The sequence below is a fragment of the Thamnophis sirtalis genome, unplaced genomic scaffold (assembly GCF_051295495.1).
Source record: "Thamnophis sirtalis isolate CommonGarterSnake01/CBP01778 unplaced genomic scaffold, rThaSir2_p1.2 scaffold_1, whole genome shotgun sequence".
NCBI classification, from domain to species: Eukaryota; Metazoa; Chordata; class Lepidosauria; order Squamata; family Natricidae; genus Thamnophis; species Thamnophis sirtalis.
In genome coordinates this window covers 161,396,461-161,422,562 of record NW_028261381.1, presented here as the reverse complement: position 1 = coordinate 161,422,562, position 26,102 = coordinate 161,396,461, and the positions used below count along the sequence as shown (strand labels likewise).

Sequence of the window (26,102 nt, the reverse complement as noted above, 5' to 3'; positions counted from 1 at the left end):
TAAATGTCCTCATTTTCTGACTGGAAAAAAACACACACACACCCCCAATGCTCTCACTACGATTCCCTTCAAAGCGTAAAAGTTAGGATTAGGATTGAAATGGAGTGGGAGAAGAAAAAGGGATACTGACTATTGGAAAGCTGACTATATGTCTTAATCTTTGTGTCCCTAAACAAATTGTTGCACTTGTAAATTTAAGATTAGGATTCTGCAACGGAATCTAGATTCAATCCAACTTGTCTAATTTAGCAGCTCATCCAAGTGCAAATTTTACTTCAGTCTAGCCACTCAGTGCATCTAATGAAGGCAGCTAACAGCTCATGAAACCTCTGAATAAACTTGGTTAATGAGAAAATGCACTACCAGAATCCTTCTGGAGAATTTATACAATCCAAGTAGACATTCCAAATTAGATAGATTGCTAAATAAATGGGACTGGATCTCATTTGGTAGCAAAGTTTCCAAGTGTCTGCAGCCAATTTGTTGATTGAGAGTGTTGTTGAGCAGAGGTTGGACTAGAAGACCTGTAGGTTACCTTCCAACTCTGTTATTCTGTTATTCCCACTGATTTCAGACAAATGCATCATACCAGGACTATGGATAAGAAAAAGTGTGTAGTTACTGAACTATGACATAAAATAATACAAAGCATGCATCCCCTGAAATTGCATTGTTTTGTTGCATTAAAAAAAGCATAAAGCAAACAAGTAAAGTATGCAACAATATTAATTATTTTGTTCAGCAGGTCATATGGTATTAATATTAAGGGCAATAGTGAGAAAAAAGGTCATATTGTTGTTCTGATTGCTGATGTAAGACAAAATGCTACTCTGGGCGCCAATTTTGCACCTAAGAGGACATTCGTAGGGCCCTTTTCTATGGTATTGAGACAATGAGCACAATATCCGGGAAAAAATGTCTATGGAGGTTCTCAGGCATCCAGGTCATGGTTGTCCCAAAAGTGCTTTTTCAGGAGACAACTGAACTTTCTTGGTTTTTCTTGAAGATGTTTCACTTCTCATCCCAGAAGCTTCTACAGTTTAAGAGTTCAACAAGGCTTTATGGATAAGAACTGAAACGTCTTTAAGAAAAATCAAGAAAGTGCAGTCGCTTTTTTAAAAACACCTTTGGGACATCCAGGAGGTTCTGACCAGTTCTGGAGATTTTTACAGTATCCTTCCCCTGCCACGCCCACCACGCCACGCCCACCAAGCCATGCCCACAGAACCGGTAGTAAAAAAATTTGAATCCCACCACTGCTCCTCACCACGTGGATATTTTTCAATAGCCAACCAACAGGCATCTGATTTATTCATTCAAACACCTCAGTTACAGAGACGTTTTTCAAGATCCAAGCTTCTTTCTGGGTTGATACTTGACCATCGTGCCAAGGGGAACATTGCTCCCTTGAAAGTCTGCCGTCGCAAGTGTGATTGGTCCGCTGTACTTGTCTGTATAGGCATCTCTCTGTTCAGTGCTGAACCAACGTTCCCCCTTCCATGGGTGGACCAAATGGGAATATTTAATCTGGAAAGGCAGAAGGAAGGTCAAAGAATAAATCCTTTACAATGTGGCTTTATTGTCATTGGTCATTCAAATCCTGCCCTCCTTCTGATATTTGCCGCATACAGGATGGACAGGACAATTTAGAAATGGTAAGATCCTGTGAGAAATTAGTACAATAATTATGAACAATACAATGATGCTGAAAATAGGTGCAAATATATTTATTTATTCACTTATCTATGTACTATTCTGCCTCAATCTCCAAGGTGGCTCTAGGCAGTTTACATACTGGGATTAAAACAACAGCAAAAGAAGTAAAGTTAACTTTACCACTTACTGGGGAGGATATTCAACACAATAGGATTAAACTATCAAAATAAACTATTAAGAAGATGACTCACCACAGCCTACCCCAGGGCTGCTGAAAAACACAGTTTTCACAGCTTTTTGAACAGAGTTTGTGCCATGTGGATTTCAGAGGCAGACGCAATTCCAGGGAAGGCATTCCTCCTAAGAGCCCCAAGATCAGACCATAGTGCTTTACAGCTCAGTCCCCCAAACCCTCCCAATCTTGATTCCATAACAGTTGGTGTCCATGGGCTGGAATGTGAATGCACAACTGAGTCAATTTTTTTTTGTAAGCCACCAGAATAAGAGTGAGTGGGTAGCCATAAAACTGTTCTAAATATTTTTTTTAAAAAACAACAACAATAAAATTAGAAAGCTAGCAAGGGAAGCAGCCACTTGAACTGAGAAGACATCCAAGTAGAGGGTCTAATATCGTGATGGCAAACCTATGGCATGTGTGCCCAAAGTGGCACGGGGAGCCATGTCAACTGGCACACACGGCGTCGCCCGTTCCGCTTCTGGGTTTTTAGCATGCATGCATGTGCGATGATCAGCTGGCCTTTTTGCATGTGGCGGTGCCAGAAACGAAGAACTCGTCTTCCATTTTCCGGCGTGAGAATGCACGCTGGCCAGCTGATCATCGTGTGTTATATGTGCTAGTAACCGGAAGGCTAGCTTGCCAGCATGCATGTGTGTGCCAGAAACCAAAAGTTCATTTCCCAATGTTGACATGTCCCCTGGGCAGCTCCTCTTCCAGGTTGCAGCCCTTACGAGCATATGTGCTTCCTTTTCAGCACTTGGTGCCAAAAAGGTTTGCCATCACTGGTCTAATAGATGACAGAGGAGAGGAAAATTAAAACACCCTCCCTCCAAGTTGGTTAATAGGAAAGGAGATCGTTCTTTGGGCAGTTTGGGCCTAGGTTAATATCCAATTAATATTTCTTTCAATGGGAATTCTTGCTTAAAAGTGAGCTCCTGATCACGCTGTGTGAAATATCCAATAAGAGCTAGCAAGAGAAGGGAAAGGAGGTGGAGAAAGAAGAGCTGGCTGGTTTTGAATTTGGAGACTGAGATACAAGTTGAAAAGATGGAGAGGGGGAAAGGATGCTACAAAAGATGATCTCCAGGAGATCTATTATCCTGCAGAAGAGGGATCTGCAAACTCAGGAACTTTTAAGACTTGTGGACTTCAGCTCCCAGAATTTTTCGATGGCTGGCTGAGGAATTCCACAAATCTTAAATTTGCCAAGTTTGGAGGTCCCAGTTTGGGATCAGTTGCTATCACATAACTAGAGTAGTTAGTCAACTCTGGTTGGTCTTAAAAAGCTAGGAAGCATCCAACCAGGTTAGTATTTGGATAGAGGCCTTATAAGAATTCAGAACAGTAGAATAGACTAGGAAGGTTTTTTTTGTTTTTTTAAAAAAACCTTCTGTATTATTGCCAGAAAGACTACACTGATGTGTATGTGGAATCATCAGATAGAATGTGTGATTTGAAGTAGACTTTTATCTTTTTTCACTTAGAGGAAGTACGTCATCAACAAGAAACGGTGTTTTTTTCATCTGGCATGGCCCAGCTGACAATGCCAAAGTGTGTGGGAGAGATATCACATGCTTCCTTAGAGTATTCAAAACAATAAGAACTTTCCTAACCTTTTGCAGATCTTCTTCTGTCAGCTGATACTTCCTCCCTTGGTGAGGAACAAGCATATCTTGAGTTGTAGTGGTGTTGAAGGTGGGCACTCCAGGCCCTGAATGAAAAACAGAACAACAGAGTAACAGATGGAAGGGGCCTTGGAGGTCTTCTAGTCCAACCCCCTGTTCAAGCAGGAGACCCTATATCAGTGTTGGTGAACCTTTTCAGTACCGAGTGCCAAAACAGGAGCATGCCCAGAGACCGGAAGATCATCTTCCCAGCGTGTGCATGCGCACCGGGAAACCGTTCTTCCAGTTTCCAACGCTCCCATGTGCATGAAGACCAGCTGGCCAGTGCGCCAGAACCCAGAAAAGCAATGGGAGATGGCTCAGGTTCCCAGAGAGATGGTTCTGTGTGCCATTTCTGGTAGGCGTGCCATAGTTCGCCATCACATCCCTATATCATTCCAGAGAAGTGATTGTCTAGCCTCTTAGAAAACAGAATATTTAAGAATCAAACATTGCTTTCTCTCCTATTAAAAGTCACAAAGATTACATAAGTGTTACGCCAAAATATATCTAGAGTGGAACAAAAAAGGGATGGAAATTATCTCCTCTCAGAACAAACTGTCATGTTCGCACACATAAACTGACTTACAGTTCATTAACCAAGCAACTAAGGAACACATGAAGCCACAGAAAATGCAGGTTAAAAATAGCTGAACTTAATCTGTTGAATGAATGCAGTCACTAGGTTTGTAACTGTGACCTGATTTAATGCATTATGTAAGCATACTTGCTGGTTATTTTTCTAATTGGGGGACTCTCATGAATTCTTCTCCTGCAATAATTCCAAACCACAACTACCGGTATACAAAAGGATACCTAGTCATTATCCTGATTTCGTGATAAACATCACCTTTATCTTTTTCATATGGAAATATTAGAGGCATATATTTTCCTGCTAATTTTTTCCTCCCCTCCCCCAAGAACATTTGTTCCTCATAGGATTATGAGCCATGGTGGTGCAATGGTTAGAATGTAATACTGCAGGCTACTTCTGCTGATCATCAGCTGCCTGCAGTTTGGCAGTTTGAGTCTCACCAGTTCAAGGTTGACTCTTACTTGGTAAAATGAGGATGCAGTTTGTTCGGGGCAATATGCTGTCTCTATAAACTGCTTAGAGAGGGCTGTAAAAACACTGTGAAGTAGTATATAAATCTTAAGTGCTATTGCTATTATCTGTTTATTTCAATGTAATATCTCCAATGGCATCTTTTGTCAGAGATGAGAATAAAGATTATAGTTTCATCCTATCTAATAAACATTATTTTTTGGCCGGGCTCCTGATGTTGGAGGGCAGAGTGCTGGTGAAAGTGGACATGATGATACAGGAGATAGAACATAGAATCATAAGGCTGGAAGGGACCTTAGCGGTCTTCTAGTCCAAGCCACTGTTCAAGGCAGGAGACCTTATACCAGTGATAGTGAATCTATGGCACATGTGCCACATGTGGCACACAGAGCCATATTTGGTGGCACGCCAGACATCAGCTCCGGTGCGCATGCACGAACCAACCAGCTGATTTTTCACCCTTTCAGAGGGGCAGGAGAGGTCGTTTTCACCCCTCCCCCTGAGCTTCAGGAAAGCCTCCAGAGGCTGGGGAGGTTGAAAAACATCTCCAACGGGCCAACCGGAAGTTCGGAAATGATACGTTTCCGGCTTCCAGAGGGTCTCCACAGGGAAGGCCATTTTTGCCTTCCTCGGGCTTCAGGAAAGCATCCGGAGCCTGGGGAGGGGTCGTGCGTGCATGCGCAGGGGAGGGGGTGTTGCATGCACATGCACAGGTGGGTTTGGAGATTGAGTGGGCACTCACATGCATGTCAGTTTCCTCTTCTCTATGGCAGCCCGTCAAGTACTGGAAGACAATTTTGCAACTTCATCATTTCATAACTGTAGAACTAAATGTGGTGCCATGATGTCATGTTTTCAAAGGGAAGTCTGGCAACCAACTTCTTTGCTGGCGATTTCTATGTACTGTTTCCATAGGTAGTCCTCCACTTACAACTACAACTGAGCCCCAAATTTGTGTTGCTAAGCAAGACAGTTGTTTTTGTTCCATTTTATGAACTTTCTTGCCACAATTGTTAAGTGAATCACGGCAGTTGTTAAGTTGGCAACACAATTGCTAAGTGTATCTGGCTTCCCCATTGTTTTTGCTTGTCAGAAGGTTGCAAAAAGTGATCACATGACCCCGGGAAACTGCAACCATCATAAATATGAACCAGTTATCAACCATCGGAATTTTGATCCCAGGGCCAGGGGAATGCTGCAGTGGTCGTAATTGCGGAAAACGATTGTGTCATCTTTTTTTGCTGTTGTAACTTCTGCCACGAATGAAACTTTCTCTTCTAACTAGGTTAGAGGTCTTCAAACTTGGCAACTTTAAGACTTGTGGACTTCAACTCCCAGAATTCTCCAGCCAGCTGGAGAATTCTGGGAGTTGAAATCCACAAGTCTTAAAGTTGCCAAGTTTGAAGACCTCTGAACTAGGTGAAAACCGCAGGAACCTTTAGTCGGTTTAATGTCAGGTTTCCCAAGTAATAGACCCATAGCAAGCAAAACTCCGAGGCAGGTAGATTCCTCAAGGAATAGCTTTATTGGAAATATCAAATTGGGACATATCTGGTGAAAACTGACTCTAAAGGCTCCTGCGGTTTTCACCTACAGTAGTTAAAAGAGAAAGTTTTCCCCACAACCCCAAATAATCTGTCACATGGCCCAATCAAGACACTGTCTGGTCATCGGGTGACCTCATTCCTCCTTCCACAGTCCAGGTGTGGGAATGTCCTTGGTTCTCAAGAGAAAGTATTTTGTTTTAGCTACACCGGGGATGTCAAACTCAAGGCCTGGGGGCCAGTTTGACACCTCTGAGCTACACAAACCTCTCTATCTCTAATCCCTCCTCCCTATCCCTCAACTCCAGTATGATAGCACTGAAGCTCCAATATGGCTTCGGTCAGGTCAGCTTCAGGTTGTAAGTCAAGGACTACCGGTGTATGAATGAGAACCCTGTAAGACTTAGCTCATGATCCCACCTGAAATAAATAGGATTGTACCTTCATAGTTGAAGAAAACGTGGCTATCAGTTGAAGTTTTGTCTCCGGAATCCAGTTTGTGTTTTTCAGGAGGTGGCTGATAGTCAGAATGATGAATACTTTGAAAGAAGGGCAACCGTTTATCTCCCAAGCGCAGCTTTTTTTGTGGCCACTTCTGTGGCTGTGTCATAAAGTCCTTAGCACTTGGCTGAGTAGAGAGAAGACATGAATAGTTTTATGTGTCCTAAATCTCTCCCCATTCAGCTTCATTCAATAATCCTGAATTTAAAAGCACATTGAGAAAACTGTTTTCTTTTCTTCATTTTCTTAACATTGTAGATGTCATAGTAAAAATGTGAATGTCATTGCTACGTGATTTACTGTTTAGATAGCTTTTAAGTTCGACCCAGATGACTTTCTTTAGGCTCTTAATTTATACATCTCTTTTCCTTGACAGAAACTGAGGATAGGAAATAGCCTAGAAATATAAAATCATAATATAAAAAATAAAATTATAAAATTATAAAATAAAAATAGGAAATAGCTAGAGCAGTGTTTTTCAACCTTGGCAATTTGAAAATGTAGGACAGACAGATTAACAGAGTTGGAAGGACCTTATCCAATCCTTATCCTTATCTTATCCAGTCCAATCCACCCACCCCCCTCAAGCAGGAGACCCTACACCATTTTTCACAAATGGCAATCCAATCTCTTCTTGAAAGTCTCGATGAAGCTCCCACAACTGTTCCATTGGTTGATTGTTCTCACTGTCAGAAAGTTCCTCCTTGTTTCTAGATTGAATCTCTCCTTGGTCAGTTTCCATCCATCATTCCTTGTCTGGCCTTCAGGTGGTTTGGAAAATAGCTTGACCCCCTCTTCTCTGTGGCAGCCCCTCAACTATTGGAAGACTGCTATCATGTCTCCCCTGGTTCTTCTGTGTGAACTTCAATTCCTAGAGTTCCTCAGACAGCATGGCTGGCTGGGGAATTCTGGGAGTTGAAGTCCACATAGTAGTGGGTTCCTATCAGTTTGGCTGAACCAGTAGTGGTTTGGTGGCCTGGGTCTCTGGAACCGGCAGCGACCCAGGCCTGCCATGCCCCCAAACTGCTTCTCCAGACGATGCCATAGGTGGCACCATCTTGATTTTGCTTCTGTGCATGCAACGAAGCATTTTTATTGAAGTGTGCATGCATGCACAGCTCGCATCAAGCACGCACACGTGCATGATGCGGCCACAAGCAAACCAGCAGTAGTGACTGCCGGAACCCACCCCTGAGTCCACATACATCATCATGGCTGGCTGAGGGATTCTGGGAGTTGAAGTCCACAGCTGGATTCAGTTAGACTCTAGGTTAAGTTCTTAGCAATGAGAAGAAGAGCTGGGTATTACCTCTTTGTAGTAAAATTGGTTGTTGGTTATACCGGTGCATTTTCTCTTCTCGTGATCTCCTAGGAGAACAAACGACTCATTCTTTTTGGAGTTAGAATTGGATGGAGGGCCTGGAAAACCACAAAGACAGAGAATAGATGGAGATTTAATCAAAACTGTGGTTCAGTCCTGGGGTTTTTAGTGCCCGAGGAGTAAAAAATGTAAATGGTGAGCAGGCCAGGATCCAAATTCTGTTGATCCCCATCTCACCTCTTCCACACCCATCTTTCAGATGCACTCATTACATAACTCACACAGGTGTGTACATAGAGAGGGGGAGTCAAGAAGTCAACCTACTTTACCTGCAGGATTATGATCACACATTGTGGCCACCTTCCTGATGTTTTGACTCTTCCGCAGACTCCCCTGACCCCATTCATGCCCACACTTTTATGTCGATGAAAAATGTAATACCGGGAGTCCTCAATGCGTGACCACAATAGAGCCCCAAATTTCCCTTGCTAAGCAAGACAGTTATTAAGCAGCATCCTCACAGTCACACAATCAAATTTCAGACACTTGCCACATGTATGACCCACGGTTGCAGCATGTGATTGGGTTTTGCCTTTTGGGGGGTCAAGTGATCGCCATTTGCAATCTTCCCAGCTGGCTTCTGACAAGCAAAATCAATGCGGGAAGCCGGATTCATTTAACGACTGCATGATTCACTTAACAATTCCAGTGATTTGTTCAACACAGGCGGCAAAAAAAAAGGTTGCAAAATTGGGTGCTACTCATTTAACCATATTACTGAGCAATGGGAATTCTGGTAAAATTGTAGTCGTAAGCTGAAGACTATCTGTATTTCCTCCACAACTATCTCTTGCCTATTTCCTCTGGGTACCCAGATAAAAAAAACAAAAACAAACCCAAAGTAATATCACAAAATTGACCGGGGGAAGCATGGCTCCAGCAGTCTATTTCTAATGCACAAGGAGCCATGGAAATAATGAGCGGTGGAGCAGAAAGAAAACGTATGTCTTTTAGGGGACGGCTCCTTTCTTCATACAGAAACTCCCTCCTCTGAGCACTTGGCTCCAGGTACAATCATTCAGGTACAAGGAGTGAGATTTGTCAAGGTCTTTCACATCTCAAGGGAAGAGGAGGAGGAGGAGGAGGAGGAAGAAGCCTCCAAGGGTGGATTCAAAATATGGACTAGAAGTTCCCGATCCTCCTCTAGTAGTTTTGAATTAAGAATAATACCTCTGAGCACGGAGAGAGTGGATTCTTCTCTTTTGCCCTTAAGGCGATCTTTTGCACATTGAAAAAAATGTGCCGTTGAAAATGGAATCAATTAGGTTTTGTGTGTGTGTATTTTACATGTTTGTTAATAAGAAAAAGAAAATGGAATTAATTGAGGGACCCTTGGTGCTCTCTGAGCTTGATTGTTTTCTTGTATAGTGGTACCTTGGTACCAGAGGTGGTATTCACCCCATTCTCTCTGGTTCAGGTGAATCGCTAGCCGCGGCTGCGGGAGGCTTTGCCCGCCCACCCACCCTGATGTATGCGCAGAAGATGGTGTGCATGTGCAGACTCAGCGTGTGTGCTCACATGTGCAAACCGGTAGGGAAGGTAAGTGAATCCTACCACTGCTTGATACTCAACTGCTTTGATACTTATCTGATTTGGCACTCAATGCATTTTGACGCAACAATTTTGTCCCAGGACTCAATGTTTGGTACTCAACACACAAGCCAAAACCTATCTGTGTTGGGCTGCCTTGTAACTCATTGTATTATTCCAATTGTTTGGTACTCGTGATTTTTGGTATTCATTGTGCCTCACAGAACCAATTAATGATTAATATCAAGGTATCACTGTAAATGTTTCATTATCTAAACTAGATAAAATCAACAGTGCTACTTACCAGCACTGATGATGTTACCTAGTTAGGGTAATGAAACATCTGCAAGAAAACTAGCAAGCTTAGAGAGCACCAAGGAGTCCCCATTTCAACCCTGAGTTACAAATATTCTCCTTTATGGAATCAACTCTTTGCCCTTATGAATCTGTTTTGACAACTGGCACAAGTGATGACAGAGAGATTTTGGTAAAGTTCCCATTGCATCTTAGTGAAATGATCTCATCTTAGTGAAATGGGTCTCTGTGAAGAAAAAGGAACTTCCTGTCTTGTTCTTCCTTCTTTTCAAGATGCCCTTTAAGCAGAAGTAAGATATTTCTATGCTTATGTGTATCTTGAGAAATCTATAATAATCTAATAGCACTCTTTTTTTTTTAACTTACAGGTGGTTCTTGGCTCATTTAGCAAGCATTCAAAATTTTGATGGTGCTGAAAAAAGTTAGGACTGATCATCGCACTTACAACCATCTCAGTGTCCTCACGTGATCAAATTCAGGCATTTGGCAACCAGTTTGACGTTATGATGGTTGCAGTCTCCCAGGGACACATTATCATTATTTGTGACCTTCCCAGATGGTTTCCGATAAGAAAGGTCAGTGGGGGAAGCTGGATTCATGTAACAACTGCATGATTGGCAAGAAAAAGGTAATAAAATTGGGATATCATTCACAACAACTGCCTCACTTAGTAATGGACCTTCTGGTCCCAGTTGTGATCATAAGTCAAGGATTACTTGTACAAGGTTTACTAAAAGGCATAATAGCAATAGCAATAGCAATAGCAGTAGACTTATATACCGCTTCATAGGCCTTTCAGGCCTCTCTAAGCGGTTTACAGAGAGTCAGCATATTGCCCCCAACAATCTGGGTCCTCATTTTACCCACCTCGGAAGGATGGAAGGCTGAGTCAACCCTGAGCCGGTGAGATTTGAACCGCTGACCTGCTGATCTAGCAGTAGCCTGCAGTGCTGCATTTAACCACTGCACCACCTTGGCTCTAAGCTTTCATGAGCTTCATCCAGATGCAGAGAATGTCTTATGTATGATTTCAGTTACACCTAATGTTCCTTTTCTTTCAAATGTCACAATTGTTCTTCTAGCATTCATTAACAGCTGGGCAAAGACCATGCTTTGCATTCAAGATCTATCTATGTCATCCATCCTCCCGCCCACATGTATGCACAGACCGTGTTTCCCCCAAAATAAGATAGGGTCTTATTTTCTTTTGACCTTATTTTCTTATTTTCAGGGAGGTCTTATTATTTTGGGGGTGCAGGAGGTGGCGAGTGTGGTCACCTCATGGCTGCTGTTGTGTTGTAATATTTTTGGGGAGGGCTTATTTTAGCGCATGCGCTCAAAACCCTGATTGGTCTTATTATCCAGGGGAGGTCTTATTTTTGGAGAAACAGGATACAGACACATACTTTGTCTCTCTCTGTGTGTAATGGCACATTGTGCTATTCAGTATTACAGGCAGTTCTCAACTTACAACAGCTCATTTAGTGCTTATTCAAAGTTATAACAGCATTGAAAAAAGTGTCTTATGATCGTTTTCACATTTACGACCATTGCCACATCTCTAGGGTCGCATCATTCAAATTTGGGCGCTTGGCAAATGACTTGTATTTATGACGGTTGCACTGTCCTGTGGTCACATGATCACCACTCGCAACCTTCTGACAAGAAAATCAAGCAGATTCACTTAACAACTGTTACTAACTTAAAAAACTACAGCGATACATTTAACAATTGTGGCAAGAAAGGCTGCTCACTTAACAACTGTCTGTTGCTTAGCGATGGAAATTTTGGGATCAGTTATGGCCATAAGTTGAGGAATACCTATATTTCACTTATCCTATTACAAGGATTCTGCTGAATTTAGACCTTTAATATATACATTGTTGAGGATTAACCAAATTGCATATTTAACAGAATTGGAGACACTGCCTGAGTTGTTGTAACCTTGGTTCCCTCCCTCTGACCATACCAGGTTGGTTCCATAAGTATGATTCAGACATGATAGTAGAAAATCTGTGCTGCCCATCTCCAGGCTGAATGTTTGAACGGTGCACCATCGCTGAGGCAACTTGTGGGTCATAGCTGTTGGAGAAAACTTGAATTACTAGTGATTAAAAATAATGAACTTAATACCTTATTAGATTTCTAAGGCTGCAAATCAAAGAAAATTCAAGAAGGTTCACAAAAATTGAAATAATAAAAAACAGTGCAGTCATCAAATCACGATAGACAAAGTTTATACAAAGGGACACGGTGGCTCAGTGGTTAAGATGCTGAGCTTGTCGATCAGAAAGGTCAGCAATTCGGCAGTTCAAATCCCTAGCGCCGCGTAACGAAGTGAGCTCCCATTACTTGTCCCAGCTTCTGCCAACTTAGCAGTTCGAAAACATGTAAAAAATGCAAGTAGAAAAATAGGAACCTCTTTTGGTGGGAAGGTAACAGTGTTCCAAGCGCCTTTGGCGTTTAATCATGCCAGCCACCTGACCATGTCTTTGGACAGCACTGGCTCTTCGGCTTTGAAATGGAGATGAGCACTGCCCCCTAGAGTCGGGAACGACTAGCACATATGTGCAAGGGGAACCTTTACCTTTTACCTTTACAAAACTGGAATATCACAAACTGCTATTAAACATTGAATACGGCAATGTTTCTCCATCTTGGCAACTTTAAGATGTTACTGTTGGCTGAGGAATTCTGGGATCTAAAGTCCCCGCATCTTAAAGTTGCCATGGTTGAGAAATACTAGAATAAGGGATGAATATCTCTACACAAAACTGTTCCCCCTCCATCTAGCATAATGACACAATGACAAAGTATTCACATACAGAACACATTAGTTCAACTATAACTTCAATAGCATTCTCCAAATATGTACTATACATTATTTTCCAAAAGGGACTAATTAGAAACCAGACTTTGTTAAATTCTTAACCTTGTTACAATATAAAACAGGCTTTAACAAATTAAGAGCAACAGTTCCAGTTAACTTTGCTGGCAGGGAATTTTATATAATGCAGTCCCAATGCATTTGAGGGTTGGGGAAAGCGGGTATAATCTTAGTCAACAACTACAACAAAGTCTTTTAATTGTATAAATTTTAAAAGGCCAAATCTCAGGAGATGCTAAGCTCTATAAAAACAGAGACAATGATGATAATGGTGATGTTGTGATAATGATGATTTAATTACCAGTAGGTGGCACTATTTAGCTGACCTTGGCTAAGCTAGGAAACTACAGTAACCGGACTACAGTAAATATCTGGGAAGCCAAAGGCTATAAACCAGTGATGGCAAACCGTGCTAATCTGGGCTGCAACCCGGAAGAAGAGCTGCCCAGGGTGCATGCGTGCCCCCGAAAATGAACTTCTGCTTTCCAGCGCGCACATGCACACCGCCCAGCTAGTCTTTTTGGCACACACGTGCATGAGATAGGTTCCACCACAAAACCGCGGTAGACTAAAGCGCGCTCGACGAAAGTGCGTACGTGACGTCATCACAGCACAACGAAAACAGCACGCTGTGAGCGGTAAACTTAAAATTAACGCGTAAATCTAAACCTAACCCCCCCCAAACCTAACCCTAAACCTAACCCTAAGCCTAACCCTTAACCTAACCCTAAACCTAACCCTTAACCTAACACTAAACCTAACGCTAACCCTTAACCTAACCCTAAACCTAACCCTAACGCTTAACGTAACCCTAACCCTAACCCTAACCCTTACCTTTACATGAATCGGCTTGCTTTAATTTAATTTTAATTTAATTTATTTTTAATTTTATTTGTCGCGCTGCTGATGACGTCACGTACGCGCTTTGATCGGGCGCGCTTTAGTGGACCGCGGTTTTGACGGGTCACGCATGAAATGATCAGCTGGCCGGCACACCAGCTCTTCCAGTTTCTGGCACTGCTGCACTAAAAAAAACCCAGGGGATCATTGTGCGCATATGCGCACCAGAAACCTGGAAGAGGAACAGCTGACGCCGCATGTGCCAGGTGACATGGTTCTGTGTGCCACTTGGGGCACATGTGCTATAGGTTCGCCATCACGGCTATAGGCTAAAACGGATAGATTTTAGACTTTAGGGTAGATATATACACACCCCACCCAAACACACCAAAAAAAGGCAATCATTTCCATATTGTTTAAGAAAACTGATTCACTACATCCATATAAATCTCCAGTAGTCAAGCTTGAGTCAAAAATAATCTTACTGTCTAATTTTTCAAATGAACCTTTTTAAAACCAGAGAGGACAGGTAGCAGCATTGAAAGGGTCATAATATCCTTGAGGGTCACACTGCTAAACCTTGTTGCGTGGCATCTTGGAAATCTAGTATCAGAAAGATAAACTATACAGATAATTCTTGACTTACAGCAGTTTGTTTAGTGACTGTTCAAAGGTATAACAAACTGAAAAAAGTGACATGGCCATTTTTCAGACTTATGACCATTGCAGCATCCCCATGGTCACCTGATTAAATTTCAGGTGCATGGCAACTGCGCCATATTTATGATAGTTGCAGTGTCCTAGGGTCATGTGATCAACTTTTGTGACCATCTGATGAGCAAAGATAATGGGGAAGGCAGATTCACTTAACAACTGTGTTACTAACCTAACAACTGCAGTGATTCATTTAACAAATGTGGCCAAAAAAGTCAGACATGGGACCAACCTCATTTAACATCTGTCTCACTTAGCAAATTTTGGGCTCAATTGTAGTCATAAGTCAAGGACTACCTGTAAACATTTTAAGCAATTGAAACAAAAACATGAGAATAACCAACGGAGATAGAATAACAGAGTTGGAAGGGACCTTGGGGGTCTTCTAATCCAACCCGCTGCTTAGGCAGGAACCCCTACACCACTTCAGACTAATGGTTGTCCATCTCTTCTTAAAAACTTCCAGTGTTGGAGCATTGAAGGCGGTCTCTCAAGTACCCAGTATTGGACCTGGGTACTTGAGAGACCGCCTTCTGCCAATTACCTCCCATAGACCCATCAGAACCCACAGATTAGGCCTCCTCCGAATTCCATCTGCAGGCCAATGCCGGTTGTCGACCACCTGGAGGGCCTTCTCTGTGGCTGCTCCGGCCCTCTGGAACGATCTCCCCGTGGAGATTCGGACCCTCACCACCCTTCAGGCTGTCCGAAAAGCCATTAAGATCTGGTTGTTCCAGCAGGCCTGGGGCTCCTGAGTTCCACCCCTACTCGAATTGTTGTGCGTGTTGTGACTTTTTAAATTGTTCTGTATTGTTGTTTGTTTTTGTCTTTTTACTTTTTGTATTGTGACCCTTCCCTTCTGGTTTGTCAGCCGCCCTGAGTCCCTCCGGGAATAGGGTGGCATACAAGTCGAATAAACCAACCAACCAACCAACCAACCAACCAACCAACCAACCAACCAACCAACCAACCAACCAATTTACAACTTCTGGAGGCAAGTTGTTTCACTGATTAATTGTTCTAACTGTCAGGAAATTTCTCCTCAGTTCTAAGTTGCTTCTCTCCTTGATTAGTTTCTACCCATTGCTTCTTGTTCTACCCTCAGGTGCATTCCATCCAGGTACATTGCTTAGAAGATTGCTTAATGTAGAAATGAGATTGTAACTCTAGGACGTTTGAGATACAGTATATTAGCATGACACACAAGAGACTATAATCTTCTCCATTGCAGTCACCCCTTTCTATCTGAGGTAAGTGTTTCATTGCTTACCGTTGACCTTCAGGTTCCTGGACAGTATATGCATGTTTCTGCTCACTCACTGTCTGGGCGTATCGAGGGTCACCAAAAACTACAGATACCACATTCTGAAATTGGAAAATGTGTGAAGTGACCCAATTCTGCAAGTAATGTCTTTCCATCTTCTATTGTGGTACCATTAGCAGAAGGTTCCTTTAAAATGTTAGGCACAATTGTGTGGAATGAATCCACCGACGGCTGTGGCATTGGTGGCATTTCTCATCTTAGAAACAGTCTACCTCTTGTGGGAAGTTATCATCCAGCCCTCTCCCAGAAAAATGAAATATCCTAGGAAATATTGAAAAGGCAGAATATTTCTCTGGATATGAAAAGAAAGAAACATGTTTTAAAAGACAGAATAGTTGCCTGTAGCTTCCTGCCCATCCCCACTGTTAATGGGCCATTGAGAAGGCCAGGCTAGTCCCTTTTACATAATAAAGACTTATCCACTGCAGCCCCAGGGGGGATGGGAGTAAAGGCATGATAATATTGGCCCTTTACTCAACTGACCACATGGAATCTGAGAACTCATCCATACCTGGATTCAAAACACAGCCTAGATAGTAAGCCCCCTGCATGGCCCCATGGGAGTCTGACAACCAATCAGAATACATTTCTTACACAGGAACAGGAAACAGAGAGGTGGGACTGAACAGGTTATAAAAAGCCTAGCAAGCCCCTTCCTCAGCCCTTCTCTTCTTCTCCACCAACATTGAAGCATGTGATCAACTTTTCTGTTCAGGGCTCAAGCCATGTGATCCTGTCCAGCAATAAACCATCTTTCCAAGCAGCCTCCATGTCTCCAGTGTCTTCTTCCCCACTTGGAGCTGAACCCAGAAGGACATTTCTTTCATCACTCTGATTAATGCTGGATTACTGCTTCCACATTTCCCTAGAAATATTCAGTTAATCACTATCAGAAGAGGAATGCTCAATTAGATGGCTCACTAGATATTCACCAAGGTTTTCCTTATGTTGGGGTGAATCTGCCAGTAGCTATTAGCCATGTTAGCTGACTTATATCTCCGTGGGTAGAAATGGTCTCCCTATGAATAATAGCATCTTGGATTTAGCATGCCAGCTGTGGAGGTTTTAGAATATCTATAGTGTTAGCACCTATATACGGTAGTATAATAGCTATATAGTATAGCGAATGGATTAAACTGATGTGCTTGACTGTCAGAAAAAATATATCTTTGAAGTGATGGGACTTTCCTCCTCCTCCTCCTCCTCCTCCTCCTCCTCCTCCTCCTCCTCCTCCTCCTCCTCCTTCTTCTAAAGTAGTTATTCTTCCCTGGGAGAAATTCCTGGTTTTTCCCTGTGCTATAAGCCAGGAAAGCTGAAACATTAAATTTGTCCTTTCAATGCATCTCCTGAACTGTCAAATATAACTGTTATGACCAGAAGTCAGTGATAGTCCTGTTTTTTTAATGAATATATGTATGTTTCTTCTTAAAAGAGTGGTAGCGATTGATCACAATAAATTCCATACTTTAATTTATGCTGTGTAATCAAGTAATTTTTGCTGCCGATGCTCTTATTTGTTTATTATTAAATTTGTATGCCACCTATCTTGCTATCCAAGTAACTCAATATAGTGATAAATCATGCCCCTACCTACAATGTCTACCCCATGGATGCTTTTCTAGCTTTCTATCATCTCCCCCTCATTTCTAAATTAAAAAGCCCTCCAAGTTTTAATCTATCCTAATAACCAAGTGTTACAGTCATTTCTTGTTAGATATCCCCCCCCCATAGAGGTTTCCACCTAGGTCCTCTGTTCTGGCGGGAACAGAGGGCGATTCCCATTGGTCAAGTGGTCTGACAGATCCCTTTAAAAGGAGATGCTGTCCGACCCGTCTTCAGCCAGATGTTTACTCAACTTGCAATAAAGAGCTGTTGTTACTGAAACCTTTGTGTGCCTCCTTTACCTGATCTAACATTTCTCATCTGTCATTGAGGGCTGGGCATTTCTCTATGTTTCTTAAATTAATTCTAGGTTCTATGTGGTTCTGTAAAGTTCTAGTTGTATTCTATCCATAGTTGGGGGGGGCGTCAAATTTTTTCCTCCATCTTTGCCTAGCAACAGTTAATCCAGAACATTTTCAGCTCCTGTTGATTTTCTACCAGTGCTCAGGTAAAAAAATTTGTCATTATTTTTATTAAAAATGCAATCTCATCCAATGGAAGTCCCCCACACCCACCCCCTTTCTACAGGCCAGCTTGTTCATCTATTTTTCTCAGGATCTGTTACAGCTAATTCCTCTTCCCTCTACTACATAATGAGACCATCTTTGCCATGTGTTAGCTGTGTGTTCCCTGTTTGATTATTCACGGAGAAGCTCTGTCTAATTTAGCTGCATTTTCCTCCTCCTCCTGTTATGGGAATGAATACTTTGTGCACCCCCTCCCTTAGCTAAGCCTAAATTTGTGACTAGGTAATACAGGTCAGAGGCCAGGTAACCCGACACACACTTACCTTATTGCAGGTCTTGATTGGAGGTGCCCATTCACCTGTGAACTGTGATTGGTAAAATGTGTTGAAATAGTTACGGCCATCACCTCTCAGGGTAAACCTACCTCCTGCCAGAAAAAGAAAAAAAGATCATAAAATCCATCATGGTGGATCAATCAGAACAGCTCTCTAACCAGGCTTTTATTCCACTCCCCCTTTGCCAGATCAGAAAGATACAGGCAACAGATCCATGTATGAATGTCTGTGTGTGAGAGATAGACATTATATTCAACAACTGAAATCTTCTTCAAATGTTGTTGAGTCACCTACCATATGCTAAAATTCACCCAGCCATTCAACCATCCAACCGTACAATCAACCCACCAGCAATAGCTTCACAATCTGTCTGGAAGAGAGAGGCTTCTGTCAATATTAACAGAGACTGAACTCCAGCACGGTTCTTGCACATCACTGCTCCATCTAGCTTAATATTATGTATTTTCCTTGGCAGCAGCTTTTCCAAACTTGGCCAAGAATATTTTATTTGCAGATCCCAAGATCACCTGCATGCCAGAGAGATGCTACAGCTCAGAGGTTGAACTTTGCCTGCCCATTTTACCTATTTTATGCCCTCTGCACATGTTCAGTGGCACTTGGCTGATAGCCCTGGTCAAAAGATTCAGTCTAGGCCCATTGCAGAGCTATGGAAACGTTCTTAAGTATTTAGAAAATTAAAAGCAGTGCTCAAAGACTGTCCAGATGCAGTTCTAGACAAACTGTCAGCGTTCCAAGTCTCATGCAGAATTAAATCAGAGTCCAAGGCAAAACGATCCTTTTTGTTCCAATTTAATAAGACATCTTAGGCACATCTGTGTTAATCCCAATACTAGAAATAACATCAGAATTCCACCCAGTTAAAAGTTCATAATCTTGTCCCCACACCCACAATCCATCACATGGTCCAATCTTCTTCCACGCTGGCATCCACACCCAGCTGCTTCCGGTCCGGTGTGAAAGTGCGGAGACAAAGGATGACCTTGGCTCCTATTAAAGAATGAAAAACAATACATTCCACAATCTCACTCCTGTCTATACCCCCCTGCCATCAACTATACTAAAGAAACAGCATAATGAAATAAGAGAATGTGTGGCAGGCCAAAATTCTAAAAGGAATATAATTGCAGGCCTGACACGTCACCATTGGGATATGTCTTCATGGACACAAACTGCCTAAGTGAACCACTGTTTGGAAGGTTTGAACGTGCTGTAGGTTTGGCAGACGCACCCAGGTGTTGGTTTGGAGCCTTGGCTGGAGGTACCACCCCTTTGTAGGCTGGGTAGGACTGCTGGTAAAGGGTCTCTGGCAAAGGTTCCTTCTCTTTGTCCCCACTGGGAAAACTGTCGTCCCACTTGTCTACACGGTTGGGAGTGGTATGCGGGAGACTAGGAGGATAAGAATAGCTTTCTCGGGTGATAGAAGTGAGGATGCTGTGGCGGGGATCTGCATGCATTTTGAAGTTGGATACAAGTGGATTAATTGCAGGTTTCGTCGCCAAAGGCCAGGTCGGATAGGACAGGTATGATTGTGAGCGAGAGTCCCAGGCATCGCCCATTTCTTGGTTTAGGACATCCGCACATTTTGGGGGCAGAATGGGTTGTCGCTGGTAGGAGCCCCATCTAGGAGGATAGTCTATACGATAAGGGGAGATTACTGTGCTACCCTCTGGCCTCTGGTCAAAGCCCAGCTTGAAATGGGAAGCCCTCAGGAAGGATTCAGAGACCAGAGGAGGTTGGTTTTTTTGGAAGGAAGTGGAGGCCATTGTGCAACCTGCGGTTAGATAGCAACCGGGAGAAGATTAGCCAAGTGCACAGGAGGAAAGGCAAAACTCTTTAAAAACTAGAAGCTCTATTTTTGGCAAGGAGGCACAGATCTAGAATGCCTATCACTTCTGGATTTCTGCTTTGGTAAGTAAAAGCTATACATCTCTCTTCAAAAAGGGGACGTGTAGCAGAAAAATAGCCTTCTTCCAGAAACGCGTGTGTGGTTTAAAGGGGAATAAGGAACTACGAATTCAATATTTGCAATTTCTCGTATGCTGCTTGAGTCAACCAAATACGCCTTTGTTTTCTGATGAGTTCTGACATTCCAGAATGGAACACGGCTTTATGAATTATGGCATCACGGAAGAGAGAATTCATTTCCAACTTGGTGAATTTTCTCATGGTAGGTTACCCCCTCTGTTGAGTGGAGAGTCAAATGGTCGCTAGAGGGCTCTCTCGGACAGCCCATGAACCATCAGGATGGGCTCTCAGGACTGCCAGGCCCCTAAGAATAAAACAAACAACATGACAACTCATGATTCAGACAAACAAAAGCCTTGTGTGGGACTGGAGAAGAGATGGAGCCAATGATGCAGGTCCCAAGCTGTGCTGGGTTAGAGGGAGGCTTGATGGGAGCTGCCACTCTCCTGTAACCAGACTTATTGTGAGATCCAGGATCCGCTCTGATTTTTGTTTTGCTAAATCAACTAGAAGCCTTGTGGTTCTGTTTTGGAAACAAACCTGTTTTATCATTGCAATCGGCTCTCCATTTCATCTGCTACAGATTAGGTTTGGGGTCACAGTGCAGCTTGTCACCAATACTGTAACCCATATTTCAATCAAGATGGACATTCCATTGCCTACACCAGTGTTTCTCAACCTTGGCAACTTTATGGGTGGACTTCAACTCCCAGAATTCTCATGGCTGACTGGGGAATTCTGGGGGTTGAAGTCCATACATCATAAAGTTGAGAAACACTGGCCAAACTGCTAAAGTCTATCATGGTAGTGGTGGTGTGTAGGTGTGGGTGTGAGAGAAAAGAAAGTGGGGGGGAGAGAAAAGGGAAGTAGACTTTTGCCAAAATCATGCTTTATTGGTTATCTGGTCATTTCTCAGTGAATTACAGGCTACGTTCTCCCCACGTTGCTTCCAGATGTTTACATCTGTTAAATGCTTATTTATTTATTTATTTATTTATTTATTTATTTATTTATTTATTTATTCCCTGTACAATTTCTGAGAATCAGCTTTAGTGAAACATCTATGTACAGGAAGTTCTTGACTTACAACCATTCATTTAGTAATGATTCAAAGTTACAATGGCATTGAAAAAAGCGACTTGAGACCATTTTTCATACTTATGGCTGTTGCAGCATCTCCATGGTCACATGATCAAAATTGGATGCTTGGTAACTATTTCATTTTTATGACGGTTGCAATGTTCTGAGGTCTATGATCACCTTTTGCGATCTTCTGACAAAGTCAGTGGGAAAGCCAGATTCACTTAATAACCATGCTACTAACTTAATAACAGCTGTGATTCACTTAATAACTGTGACACGGAAGGTTGTAAAATGCCGCAAAACTCTACAATACCAAACTGCGGATTAGAGGGTTTTTTTTAAAAGCTTAAAAAAGTTTTGTTTTTATCTTCTTCTGGGATTACAATTTTCAGAATTTCCCAAATGCTGCAAACAACATCTATTCTAACTAAAGAATTCTGGGAGCTGAACTGGAACAGAGAGCATTAGTGTAGGAAAACTGATTTATTACTTAATTCTTCTTGCAAAGTCAGCCAATTTATTCAATAAAGTAATGAATTACACAATTTATTTCTGTGAGCACAACCTAGGTGTTGAGTTTATGACATTGTGCTTTTTACACCAAAGTAGTAAAAAACCTACATCAGAACACAAACCTGGACACAGGGATACTATTCATTTGCCAAAGACCCTCAAGAACTACCTTTCATAGCCTCCAAAAGGTTAACAATAAGAGGGTGTGTTGAATTATTCTAGAGGTGATATAAAGAAGATAATAAATTAATTCTGAAGATGCATCACCTGTAATAGAATCAAGAAAGATTCTGAGTGCAGAGTGCTTTATTAAATTAAATACTCTTTCTTGAAAAAGGACAAAGTCATAAGGGGGTGGGGGGAGTAGAAAATTAAAATACTGAATTCAACAGAAAGAGGGACCTCTCCTGAAAGAATATAATTTTATAACACCCCAAGTCTGAATATTTCTGAAGATACAACCCTTACTCTCTCCATACAATTATCTAATTTGATTTCTCCTCCTCCTCGTTCTTCATATCATTCTACCTAAAATTATCTTCAACATTAAAAAATAAATTGGCAATAGAGTGATGTGCAAAACTTTAAGAAATTGATTACATGCTAGAAATGGGCTCCAACGTTGACATCCATTTAAAAAAAATGTAACAGAGTATCAGCGATTTATGGACCCAGTAGAAAGACATCTTGTAATAACAAGATGTCCTCAACTTACAACAGTTTGTTTAGTAACCATTCAAAGTTACAACGGTACTGAAAAAAGTGACCTATGACCAGTTTTCACAGTTAGGACTATTGTAGCATCCCCATGGTCATATGATTAAAATTCAGACACTTGGCAATTGAGTCATATTTATGACAGTTGCAGTGTCCTAGGGTTACGTGGTCCCCTTTTGCAACCTTCTGACAAGCAAAGTCGATGGGAAGATTCACTTAACAAGTTTGACTAATTTAACAACTACAGTGATTCGCTTAACAACTGTTGCAAGAAAGGTCATAAAATGGGGCAAACTCACTTAACAAATATTTCACTTAGCAACAGAATTTTTGGCTTCAATTGTGGTCGTACGTTGAGGACTGCCTGTATTAATTGCTGATGAACCCGCTTATCCCTGATGTTTAACTTTTACAATGAGAAAAATGTAAACCTCTGATGACAGTACATGTGTGCTGTTCCTGTTTTTAATACTCTTTACCTGTTGTGACTCCTAAAAATGTACTTCAAAACAACCTCAAACACTGTAAATATCAAAAAGTATAATTGGTTCTGCTTTCCACACTCCAAGGGACTTAGTATACTGTCAGGGAAACAATTCTGAATAAAGCTAGATTTTATAGTTTCAGAACAGAGGGAAAGAACCATTGCTGCTGTTGGGAGAATCCTAGCCATATCCTGAAATTAGCTTGGAGGCTAAATTAAATGTGTAATAGAAAGGCCAACTCTGTCATTAAACTGACTATAGTAGTAATTTTGGGCAGCAGACCAGAAAGAGCAGTGGATTGGGACAATTCTTTCGGAAGTAACTTCTTAAGCAGCTACTTTACAGCCCACCTTCTTTGTAAGAACTCAGAGCACCATATATAATAATATCAAGTGGAGGTATCAACCTCCACTTGATCCTCTCAAAAAGAGTGTAAGATAGACGATTGAGAGAGAATTGCATGATTCTCTCGTATTTGACCACGTATCCTCCCAATACACCAGCTTCTAAACCAGTGGTGGGTTTCAAAAATTGTTCGAACCTACTCTGTGGGTGTGGCCTCCATTGTGGGAGTGGCTTGCCGCCCATGTGACCGGATGGGAGTGGCTTGCAGCCCATGTGACCGGATATGAAGATGCCGACGACACTTGTCAGAACCACCTTAAATTACCTCACACACAGCACTGGCATGCATAAGAATATGATGTAAACTTGTTTTTTAATCTTTGGTTTGCATTAAAACAACTTCCAACACATGAAATGTTCTGATTGTACCACAAATGGAGTAGTCATCCTTACCTTTCACAGAGGCACTGAGTTTTATAAATATGAGCATGATAGTGTAGAATAATCATATCCAAGGACCAGTGGTGGGTTTCAAAAAAATTTGGAACCTCTTCTGTAGGTGTGTTTCCGGGTCCACTGGTGGAACCTCTTCTAACTGGTTCGGTAGATTTGACGAATCGGTTCTACCGAATAGGTGCGAACTGGTATGAACCCACCTCTCTTCTAAACCATGTTGCTTATTTTCTGAGTCAGCCTTCCATAAGCATCATTTTAAGAGGGTTCATGGTGACGTCTGTAGGGCTACCAGCTTTCTGGAGGATGACTGGCAGGGGAATGGGACAACTTGCCACAGCCAACTGATCATGGCCAACTCAACAAGGCCAACTAGCTGCTGGATGAGTCGCCATGCCCAACTCGCCATGGGATAACTCACTGCGGGGCAATTTAACAATTCTATTTAATTATTTCAAATAAATATATTTTAAAAAACTTTTTGCCATTCCCATTTCATTCTGTCCCTCCTTTTGCATCCTTTCTTTAATGATTCTATTCCACCATTTCTTTGATATTAGTGTAATTCTTGTCCTGCAGAAAGCTGTCGTGGCAAGATGGCCGTGGTAAGTTGTCCTGCAGTGAGATGGCCATGACAAGTTTGCTGTGGCGAGTTGGCCATGGTGAGCTGGCTGTGGCAAGTTGGCTGTGGTGAGTTGGCCGTGCTGAGCTGGCCGTGGTGAGTTGGCTGTGGCGAGTTGGCTGTGGCAAATTGTCATAGACCCGACTGGCAGTTCCGTTGCCATTAGAGAAGCGGTCTAGAATGAGCATCAGAAATTCCAAAATTTCCTCCTGCATCACAGGGCAGCCTCCTCTCAACTCACACAAAGGGACTTCTTGGCCTACTTCAGTTAAATATCCACAGCTCATTCCAGCATTCAAAAGACTTAATTACAACCAGGCCTTGTGGCTTGAGCCTTAGCTATTCATTTTCCCCTTCATTTATTTCTTTGCTGACAAAAGTTTTTGGGAGATTTGACCAACTTGCCTACAGTATTTTGTGCCCTTGAGCTGAGAGAAGGTATTGCTAACCTGTTTCCCTGAAAATAAGGCCTCCCCGGATAATAATCCCAATTGGACTTGTGAGTGAGTGCATGTGCTAAAATAAGCCCTCCCCGAAAATATTGCAACACAGCAGCAGCCATGAGGTGACCACACTCACCGCCTCCTGCACCTCAAAAATAATAAGACCTCCCCAAAAATAAGGCCAAGTACTTATTTTGGGGAGGGGGTCAAAAGAAAATAAGACCCTGTCTTATTTTCGGGGAAAGACGATACTACATCCACTTTAGCTCCCTAAAAACTATTTGACCATGAAGAGTCACCTTGCATAGAAAATCTAAAAGCTCTATTAGCCGAGGAGGAGATAAATGGACATATATGGCAATGCTGTAATCCTTATATTTAAATGTATGTTAAGATGTTTAAATTTAGTAGCAGGGACAGTGGGGTTGTACAATGAATCAGAACATGACATTATAACTGATTGGTTGGAGAGAACTGCATGAGACAGTCTAAGCTGTGATTGGTTGCTGTGGGTGTAGAGGGGGAGTTTCCTTGTTTCCCGCCTTTTTTTCCCCTCTGTAATTTACCTCATGATGTTCCTGCTGTGTTGGTTTACCTGATGATCCTCCTCTTCACCTAGTTTGCTGTATACATAGTTGTAAAATTTATTTATTTATATGAAACTACAAGTTTGTGTCAGTGTCTCTGACTCCATTTGGACACCAGCTGTGCAATTCCCTGTGTCGGACCTGCCCCAGTTAGGCCCTCAGGAAAGGAAGACTCTTGAATCCATTGAGTTGAATCAAAAGAACGTTTACTGAGAGTAACTGGATGTAGTAAAGTCCACACGCAAAGCACAGAGTAATTCTTTCGATTTCACAATCGCAAACCCCCCACCCCACCCAGACCAGGTCACTGGCATGCTGAGAAGATGCTTTGAGAACTCTGAGGTGCTAGGCAAAAATAATAGTTCACACTCAGGGCACGGCGGCCTTGGAATCTGGTGAAAACCGACTGGGAAGATGTCCGTCCCACATCCGAAGACAGTCCCCCTCCCTAATTCCCAAGCGAACAGCAGAAGCTGAAAAATCTCAAGCATGCTCATCCATCCCCCTCCCCGCAGCATAATGGCAGGACACCAGAGCAATGGTGGACCTGACACCCTGACAATGTAGGAATGAAAGTGTGCATTAATTGCAGAGCTTGGAAGAGGGACAAGTGATGATCAGTAGAAGGCAGGGACCTTCTGTATGTTATGGGTTCATGATGTTTCTTCACTAGCAGTTTCTACAGAAATAGCTCTGCAGAGTTTAAAAGGCCAGGAATGTGTGATTTCTTTTGAAAGCTGAGGA

General features: G+C 42.2%; 1 protein-coding gene across 1 annotated transcript; it reads right to left on the bottom strand.

Moving 5' to 3' along the window:
* Nucleotides 1-1,171: 1,171 nt before the first annotated feature.
* Nucleotides 1,172-19,908, bottom strand: SAXO5 (stabilizer of axonemal microtubules 5). The gene is made up of 8 exons (XM_087704845.1): nucleotides 19,374-19,908; nucleotides 18,113-18,216; nucleotides 15,607-15,701; nucleotides 11,865-11,977; nucleotides 7,979-8,088; nucleotides 6,610-6,796; nucleotides 3,508-3,605; nucleotides 1,172-1,527 (listed from the first exon to the last, which is right to left on the bottom strand). The coding sequence occupies exons 1-8, from the start codon at nucleotides 19,906-19,908 to the stop codon at nucleotides 1,345-1,347; spliced, it is 1,425 nt and encodes a 474-aa protein (XP_087560971.1). The 3' UTR covers nucleotides 1,172-1,344.
* Nucleotides 19,909-26,102: the final 6,194 nt, after the last annotated feature.

Coding starts and splice junctions, on each gene's coding strand:
- SAXO5 (XM_087704845.1), bottom strand. CDS start 19,908: ATGGCCTCCACTTCCTTCCAAAAAAACCAACCTCCTCTGGTCTCTGAA. Junction 15,702..18,112: donor CAATCAAGACCTGCAATAAG/GTAAGTGTGTGT, acceptor TTCCAATTTCAG/AATGTGGTATCTGTAGTTTT. Junction 8,089..11,864: donor ATACTTATGGAACCAACCTG/GTATGGTCAGAG, acceptor GTGGTTTTCCAG/GCCCTCCATCCAATTCTAAC.